Source organism: Notothenia coriiceps, unplaced genomic scaffold (genome assembly GCF_000735185.1).
Source record: "Notothenia coriiceps isolate Sejong01 unplaced genomic scaffold, NC01 NC01_scaffold00000286, whole genome shotgun sequence".
In the NCBI taxonomy this organism is placed as follows: Eukaryota; Metazoa; Chordata; class Actinopteri; order Perciformes; family Nototheniidae; genus Notothenia; species Notothenia coriiceps.
In genome coordinates this window covers 37940-46935 of record NW_011332987.1, presented here as the reverse complement: position 1 = coordinate 46935, position 8996 = coordinate 37940, and the positions used below count along the sequence as shown (strand labels likewise).

Here is an 8996-nt window from a genome sequence, read left to right as displayed (position 1 = left end):
TGTACATAATCTAAATGTGTTCGTAACATTTTGTGAATTTGTTTGAAATGTGCTGTATAAATAAAGTATACTATTATTATTATTATTATTATTATTATTATAGTCCTCAACAACCAGGCCTCCCCCTACCTCACAGACCTGCTGCACCACCACACCCCTTCCCGCTGCCTCCGCTCATCAGAAGCCAACCTCCTATCCATCCCCACCCGCACCAATCACCGGACCTGGGGGGACAGAGCCTTCTCCGTCGCTGCCCCCTCCCTCTGGAACTCACTCCCACAACCCATCAGAGACTGCACTGACCTCACCACCTTCAAAAAACTCACAAAAACTCACCTCTTCAATCTGGCTTTTCATGTGTGATTGTTTTTGTATTATTTGACTTTAACTTTAACTATATATTTATTTGTTGTTCCTTTCTTCTCTTTTCTCTTTTCTTTTCTCTGTAAAGCGTCTTTGAGCACCTGTAAAAGCGCTAACAAATTAAATCTATTATTATTATTATTATTATTATATATTGCTCGCATAAAATCCCCGGGGTTTTTTGCTTTGTATGTCGGGGGCGGGATATTCATGTGATTGGTTGTTGGTCGCGTTGCTCGCAAAAAATCCCCAAGCTTTCAGACACGCCCACCTCCAAGATTTTCAAGATTTTTTTAACGCTGCTGTGTGGACGGGCCGTAAGACTTTTCTATGCATGCTTTAGGTAACATTAAGCTGCCTTTGGCTCTTTTCTGCTGTAACAATGTAAATGTCCCCTCTGGGGGACTAATAAAGGTATTCTGATTCTCACTATCGGTTCTTTGGACACCCAAAATCCTCTTTGATTTGACGGCTCGCTTCAGCGGGGCAGACGGGTGAAAGACTTGACAGCATAAGGCACTTAAAGTGATGAACATGTTTCCGCTCTATGGGAGGTGGCAAATGGGAAAATGTAGAGGGATTTAGAAATGCTAATAATAGCACCTGTGTCTTTACAGCATCATTAATCTCGTATATTTTACTCGGATGTTTTTACCGAATAGTCAAGATGGAAAGGGTTCTGAAGCATTTAGACCATATGCTACTAGATCTCTCCTTTATATCCAAAACAAATGAACTTCTTTTGGCAGCATTGCCCATTGACATTTTGCTATCCTACAACAGCAGAGTAGGGACATGAGGTTTGCTAATATTGTGATATTAGGCAGCATCTTTTTGGCATGTGCTTAAAAAAAGGTAGAATGAATTAGCTGACCTTTCTTCCTTTAAAAACCAATCAGTAAAAGTATCACGCACTCTAATCTGCTACGCATACATTTATTCTGTCCCACATGAGTGGAATAAAATGCAGCAATTGTCTGGAACCTTAATTAATCAGGTTTAAAGATGGCAATAAAGCAAAATAATAATTTACCTGCTTTTGCACGACCATTGATCGTCTGGGGCTGTAGTTAACAAGCTTCTCCCAATCTCATTAGCATTACCTAATTTTAGTGCTCATTTGATGCTTCACCTGAAGTAACATGTTCAGCTGTGCCTCTGAGGCAGCTATACAGGCAAGCTGTTTTGCACCATCATTAGTCACTTCTTTACACCGAGGATACTTTGTACAAAAACATCCTTGGGATAAAGCACCTCCTTGCTGTAGAACTAGGTAATTTGGTACGGCCATGTACTGTAGCAGATAGTATTGTGTGTCTCTCACAGAATAAAATGACATTTACAAACTAAGAGAACAATATCTACTTTCTAAGTGAATGTGTATACTGTAATTGCTTCCCAGAGTTTGCTGATTAGTTGTTGGAATGACAAGATGTGTGATTTGTGACCCTATATTAAGTCTACTTAATTATGAAGGAGATTTGAAAAGCTTAGTCACCTGCTTGCTGTAACTGCAATAAGCAAGTACAGGATGTTAAACACTCCACTTGACTGATTATTACCCAATTCAGTTCTAGAAATGTCACCTGTGTCCTGTATTTATAGGTAAATGCTCTGCTGGTCTATTCTGGCAAACAGTAACACACTCTCTGAATGCAGGGGGCCTCACAAGACATCATTTGTCGCAATGGCCACTGTACATTATATGGAGGACAGCAGCTTAACCTTTAGGGACATACAGTAGATTCTTGAATAGAGACATCAAGAGGAGACACGGTTCCTCCCCAGATCATCTTTTTTAATTATCTGCCATTGCCTGGGAGATTTCATTATTGCACTAAAGCACTGCACTGGCTACATTTCAGACGAGGAAGGGCAAGAACATATGATTGATCTAAGCTAGGTGATTTATGGAATGCAGGAGCCTTGCACAGAGGGCCTTAACTGCATGTGTTGGACTCTTTATCGCCTTGAAAACATCCTATGAGATCTTGGGACCAGGCCAAACAGTTACTTATTTACACTTTGTTTGCCAAGCTTAACCCAGTAAAAATTAAAATAAACTAATTATATACGAGCAAAAGTAAATCCTAAAAATGTAAAGGTTACAATATACAAATGCAAATGAATAGAAAATGAATGGTTTGTTTTTTAAATTGGCTATTTGGACTTGAAGTGATTGATTGCAGGCTTAAACATATAAACGTGTGTTTTTTTTAAGATAATGATTCATGAAGTTATTTGTAAAATCAGGATGGAACATTGCGATGCACAATATCCACATTGAGTCTCATTTAGAGCTCACAAGACATCATTAAAAATCACTTTCCATTTCCGGTTTGTGATTTTTCACCATGGTTACTCTGTTTGACATAAGCTTTACTCTCATGTCATCACAGCAGTTGTCGGCTATAACAGCTAGCCTGCAGTCCTGACACAAGGTGATGTCAACAACTTGCCCAACGCAGACATCTCCTCCTCATCACAAGTGAGACCTAAAGACCCCGACACCTAACAGATAGAAATCAGATGAGCAAACAGAGTGCCGCCCACATGCCTTAGTACAGCTCTCTCCTCACGTATTCCTCTGAATAAGGCTCTCAGTGTGGACACGCTCTGTGCAGATTGTGCCCAAGTGGCAGCTGCAGGGTCTCAGCCTGCTGACACATGAGCTTGTCAAAAGCCAGGGAGAGAGCCTCTGTATTGACAGGCTTTCTGTCCCCATTGCACATAAACAACTTCACTTTGTGTCTGTGTGTGATTGTGCACTTCACATAGCATCAAAGTGCATGCACTGGCCAAAGATCCAACCTCTTCTGCAATCCTTTTTTAAGCATGGACAGAAATGTCTCTAGTAGCTTTATATGAAAGCTGCAGCATTCACTGCAATTATTAAAATGTAGGCCCAATCCCAAACCGCCCCCTACACCCTACCCCTACACACTCCCCCTCCGTTTGCGCGTTCGCGCGGAGGGTCCGCCATATTGAGGGCTGTTCCAAAGCAACGAGTGTGGAGCGGTGTGGAGGGGGAGTGGGCTATCAAGCCCTCAAACAGCGAGTCTGCAGCGGTGCTGACTTGAGACCGGTCTCTACCTGACCGGAGTCACGCTGTGTGTGTCCGTCAGGAAACAAGCTGTTAACAAGTAGTTCCAGCAAACATCCACTGATAAACTGCGATGTTAACAACCTCATGATAACCTCATATGTTTTAACTTAGGATCATACCTGTGTTTAGTCTAGAAAAAGGTAAATGTGTGCATTTTATTATAAAGTTGTGTATATTTACAGACTGTTGCAAAAACTAAGAAGCTTATAAACATCAGGTTTAAAACTAAAATAGCTTTGAAACACAATGAAAGATGTTTGGAGTTTTATTTGAGTTATTAATTTACATTTTTTGTCAAAGAGATGCTGATTTGAAACCATTGTTACATACAGTTACGGCATTTCCTGTTTCTGCCGGAGAGAGGGGAGGTCGTCCCAAAGCTTGCCGCTGTATTTATACCCTTAACCCTTAATGGAGGGAACTTCATTCAGCTGCAAGTGTGGCTACAGACGGAGTTCACTCCGTCACGGAGGGGTAGGGTCGAGGTGATTTGGGATTGGGCCTACATGATCACGACAGTGCATGGATACTAGAGCTGCAAAACTAATCCAAAATCCCAATTCGAGCTAGCCAAATATTCAAACCGCAGGTTGAACATTTGTTCCAGGCCGAATACATTTGAATATTATTTTTGAATCAAGGATTGTGGTGCTGCATTGATGTCCTGGCCTACAAATCACATTCAATGGACATAATAAAATATCTCTGTTTGTAAACCTTTAAAACAAATCAAACCATGATCTTCATAAATATCTAAATCTTTCCATGATAATGAGTCATCCTGAATGAGATTGCAATAGCTAAATCAGTCAATATTATTGCAATTAGTTATTTTTTCCAATAATGTGTATGGGTACAGTGTAACTCAGTTTTCAATTTCCTGTAGTTGGGTGTATATGCAAGTATAGCTAATAACTTTTAGGCATTATTGTTGATGTGCGAGGACTAGAACAATCCTGACACAATTTGAAAAAGGGCTGGAGCAAAATAAACACAATGTAATATTAAGACATACATACTAACCCCTAACCCATTCACAGGGGGAGTTGGGCCAAGCTTGAATATCAGCCAATCACTTCAGCTCTGCTCATCCTGATTAAAGTAGGGAACACATTTTTCCAAAGCAGAGCTAACCCCTAAACATGTTTTTATGACTGAATCAAGTGCTGCATATTCAAAGTTAAAAGAGATTGAATCAAAGAGCCATAACCTCAAATACCTGGCTTTTGGCCTCGTTTTAGAAGTCAGTGTCTGTGGGATAGCAAATAAGAGGCTCGGAAAATCTGGGAACAACACAATTTACTCCTATTTTAGTGTGCAAACTTCTACATCAACTCTGGCTTAACAGTATATTATTTTAGTTTAGACCTCAACCTGTGTGTTTTCTTCACTGCAGTCTATCTCTGGTAGTCCTTTATTCTCAGTCTTACACCATGACATTGATTCTCTCAATTGATTTCTACATCTTAATAGAGAATAGCTCCCTGAGGGGACTACACAAAAGGGAATCCTGGTTAAATATATTGGCTCACACTGGACACTGTAATTGCCCCCAGGAGAGTATTAGAATCAGAAGTTGAATCCAAAAGGCTTCCCTGGCTGGATTTCTGATCAATACATCAATCATTGCATTTACCTCAGACAGTTCTCTATAGGGATCTGTGGATATCGATCTCAATTATTGTTTGTTATATTTTCAGATAGGAGATGTTCGTTGTATCGTCTGCCCTTGAACCTACCCATGAGATTCCGCCTTGAAATATGTCTTAAGAGAGATAAAGACCAGTTTGACTTTTGCAACATACTGAACGTATGTCAAGGTTGCATTGAAAATTGATTATATGTATACTAACTGGAATTGAGAAGAAAGTTTGAAAGTGAATTTTTCATTTCCTAAATTGCTATAAATTAAACCAATTGTTGTATAAACTATTAAGCATAGTGATATCCCCATAGATAGTATAATAGACATGTCTACAGATAGCAACATATCCTCTCTCTTAACTCATAGCTAACGGCTAATTCTATTGCAGAACACCTCTACTTATTGTGAAACAAATCACCAGTTTGGTATATGGGGAAACACACCAGCAAAAACACATTCCTTTTATCAGAACCTCCTGCAACAAAAATGAAGTGTAGCACCCCATACCTGCAGGTAGTGACACGTCCGCGATGACTTGAGATCCGAGTGCTTATCGAGATTTAGCGATGACTTCCTGTACGCCTCCTTGGCCTGGCTGACTGTCAGTGTCGACCAGGAACTCCTCTTCATGAATTTGCCCTCGGGCGCCATGGCCATGCCCTCGCAGGCCATGCACTTGACATCATTGTTACTCTTAGAGGTCTTGAGTGACAGGTCTCCAAAATGGTGGCTGTGCGTGGATTCTGGGTAGTAGTGGCTGACGGGTTCGCCGTGGTGCCGGGACATGACACTGGGTGTGCGGTAAGTGCTGTCACTATCGAGGTTGTCATCCGAGCTCCACCAGCCGCCAGAACGGTTCTTTCGTTCTTTGCTCTTGCTCCTCTTGCTACCGTGTTTGGTGGAGTGGTGGCCATGATGGTGATAACTTCCTCCTCCACCTCCCATGACATCACCCTTTGTGCCATTCATCTTAGACGATCCCTCCAGGGAGTGGGACTTGGTGAATAGCTTCTGGACAGAATGAACAAGGTGTCTGATGCGGCCGGGACTCTCGCTGCGTTCTGTGGTGGTGTGGGTGCGCTGGTACTGTAAGGTGTGGAAGCCATCGCGGTGTAGCGGCAGTTGTTTCTCAAACTGGTCGACTAGGTTAGCAGGAAGGCGGTTGCTCTTGGTGCCGGAGAGATGGGACGAGGCGGCGGCGGCGGCTGCAGCAGCAGCGACGGCTGGAGATGTGGCTGAGGCTGTGATGGCAGCGCAGTCGTCCCGTGTGGCTGAGTCGTAATACTGAGAGCTGTAGTGCATTCTGGGGAAGGTGCTGCTGGAGATGTGGTCAGATGCTGCAGCAGGAGGCATCATGACGCCGGACATCATCATGCAGTCCGAGTGGATGGAGCTGCGCGGCGAGTAGCGGTGGTGGAAGTCCATGGGGCAGCTCTCTGTGGGGCTGAGCAGGTAGGACGAGTGGCGGGAGTCAGAGCCATGGTGAGGGTGGAGGTCATGGACGTGGGGGTCATAGTCCAAGCCATAGGGTAAAGGGATCTGGTGCTGGGAACGGCTGCCCGATAAGCCCTTCATGTTCCTGGCTGGAGGGAGCCGTCTGCCTTCATTGAACTTTCGAGACGGTGACCAATGTGGAACCTTCTGGTCTGTAGCGGAGAAGAGGAAAGAAAGAAAAAGAAAAAATAAGATACAAGCGAGTTGGAGAGACTTACTCTTGTTGCTTTAGGTACATGTATATAATCCATACAGTTTATGCTGTTTCCGACACTATACACCAAGGGACCAATGAAGCCAGTGAATAATATAGAAACTAGGTTTGGTGAGAAGTTGTATTACAGTACGCATCAAAGCCTATTTTTCTTACAAAGTGTTGAATTTTCAGTTGTTTTCCAGTCCAATGAGGTACAAAATGTGGATTAACCTAGTATAAAGGAGATTACTGGGACAATAATAACCATGACAATAATAACCATGACAACAGTAACCATGATGCTTTGAATATAGTATGGAGAAGAGTTTTTATTAAATAATAGACTGTGTCATCTTATCTCATCCAGAAAGAAACAGCTTGGAGGTTTTAAAGCTCAATGAAAAGAAACTTTAATTCTAATGTATAATTTGTCATAGTTTACTTATCTCCTTTAAGCTATGATGACTTGAATAATTTATAGGAATATTTTCACACAACTGATTTCATTGTTTTCCTTCAGAAGAGTTTAATTTATATCAGGGTCAATAAAAAAGAATTTAACGGTAAAAAATTACAGAATGATAACCGGTATGTCCTTTAGATATTCATTAGTGAGACATGATGAGTATGAACGATGGAAGTTAGCACAATATACTTGTGTCATTCACCACAGGAAACCTCTCTCTGGTCTTTATTGACTTAAAACACCGGAAGAGTTTTCCTAAAGTTTATTTTAAATTACATGATTATCCATATATACTATACTTTTTTCAAGGATTCAAGGCTTTTATCGTCATTCGTACATAGCTACAGTGTAGTTATGTCGATGAAAATCTTAGTTCCCAAGCTCCTCCAACAGAGCAACACAATCAGGGCTCTCGACTAACTTTTTTCACCATCCTCCCGGAACCGTCCCGAAATACAATCTAAGCCGTCCCGAAATTAATGTGGACCGTCCCGAATTTAAAATATTAGTTTTTCTACTACTTATCATTAGTTAAAATCATTCAAAGTGACCTTTAACATAAATAAAACATCATACAAATCATTAGATGATAATTCATCAACCTTTTTATTTGAGTAAATCAGTCAATCACATGAACAAAGGCCAAATATATTTAAACAAACACACAAACGAGAAAATTACTCTAATATTGAATCNGAGTTAGCAGGGTATTTTTATTTTAACTCTCGTCCCAAATTCGTCCCAAAATTATTTTTTATCCTCCCTGACACAATTTTTTTCGGCCCCGGGACGACGGGACGTCCTTAAGCTCGAGCCCTGAACACAATACAACAGATACAATAATGCAAGTAAATACAATAGAATAGAATAGAAGTAGTGCCATAAGAGTCTATATACAAGTGATGCATAAGTTACAAACAGGTGAATGTTATNTACTTTTTCAAGGATTCAAGGCTTTTATCGTCATTCGTACATAGCTACAGTGTAGTTATGTCGATGAAAATCTTAGGTCCCAAGCTCCTCCAACAGAGCAACACAATACAACAGATACAATAATGCAAGTAAATACAATAGAATAGAATGGAAGTAGTGCCATAAGAGTCTATATACAAGTGATACATAAGTTACAAACAGGTGAATGTTATGGATGTTGAATAATGAAATGCTGTAATCCAACAACTGATTATCTACTTACTTACATGCTTGACTGAGAGTGTCATGTAATACAATTAAAAGCACTGGCAATATTTATTTTATTCTCCATTTAACTTCCTCTCTGACTGATGCAATAATCCACATTTATATTCCTCTGTGGACTATTGAGATTCAAGACGAGATCTAAAATACGCACAAGTTTTCGAAGTTTTTAAAAAGCATCTCTGATCATCCTTCCTGCATAACAATGAAAGCCCCCCTCTTACCACTATGTGAGAAGAGCTGTAAGGTAAATGTAGAGACAATGCTAAAGCTTCCTGAGAGCCTACCATGCCCCTGTAATTAATTACTTTGAGTTCTCTGCAGCAGGAAACCCCAGTCTGGAACAGTGCACATCGTCTTACATAACATTTGGGATCTCTGATCTCACACCATTTCAAAAGGAGCCAGAAATAAAATCCACAGTTGTCATGGCAACCACTGCTGAAAACCCGGAGTACTGTAATAGGATTTGCAAGGTTGTTTGGGGTGGATCCCAGTCTCAAAACAAAAAAAAGGAGTGAAAAAGGAA

The 8996-nt window shown here is 40.9% G+C and overlaps 1 protein-coding gene and 1 long non-coding RNA gene across 4 annotated transcripts in view; one reads left to right on the top strand and one right to left on the bottom strand.

Moving 5' to 3' along the window:
* The window catches only part of LOC104960734 (uncharacterized), a 27079-nt gene extending 24250 nt beyond the window's left edge, over positions 1-2829 (top strand). The window contains exon 3 of the long non-coding RNA XR_800018.1: positions 2763-2829. This is a non-coding gene — a long non-coding RNA (uncharacterized lncRNA). The remainder of the gene's footprint in view (positions 1-2762) is intronic.
* dlgap2a (discs, large (Drosophila) homolog-associated protein 2a) overlaps positions 1-6756 on the bottom strand; it is a 50963-nt gene extending 44207 nt beyond the window's left edge. For all 3 annotated transcript variants that reach the window (XM_010788996.1, XM_010789061.1, XM_010789138.1), the window contains exon 1: positions 5622-6756. In XM_010788996.1, coding sequence (XP_010787298.1) covers positions 5622-6689 — 1068 coding nt within the window. In that variant the 5' untranslated portion in view covers positions 6690-6756. The remainder of the gene's footprint in view (positions 1-5621) is intronic.
* Positions 6757-8996: the final 2240 nt, after the last annotated feature.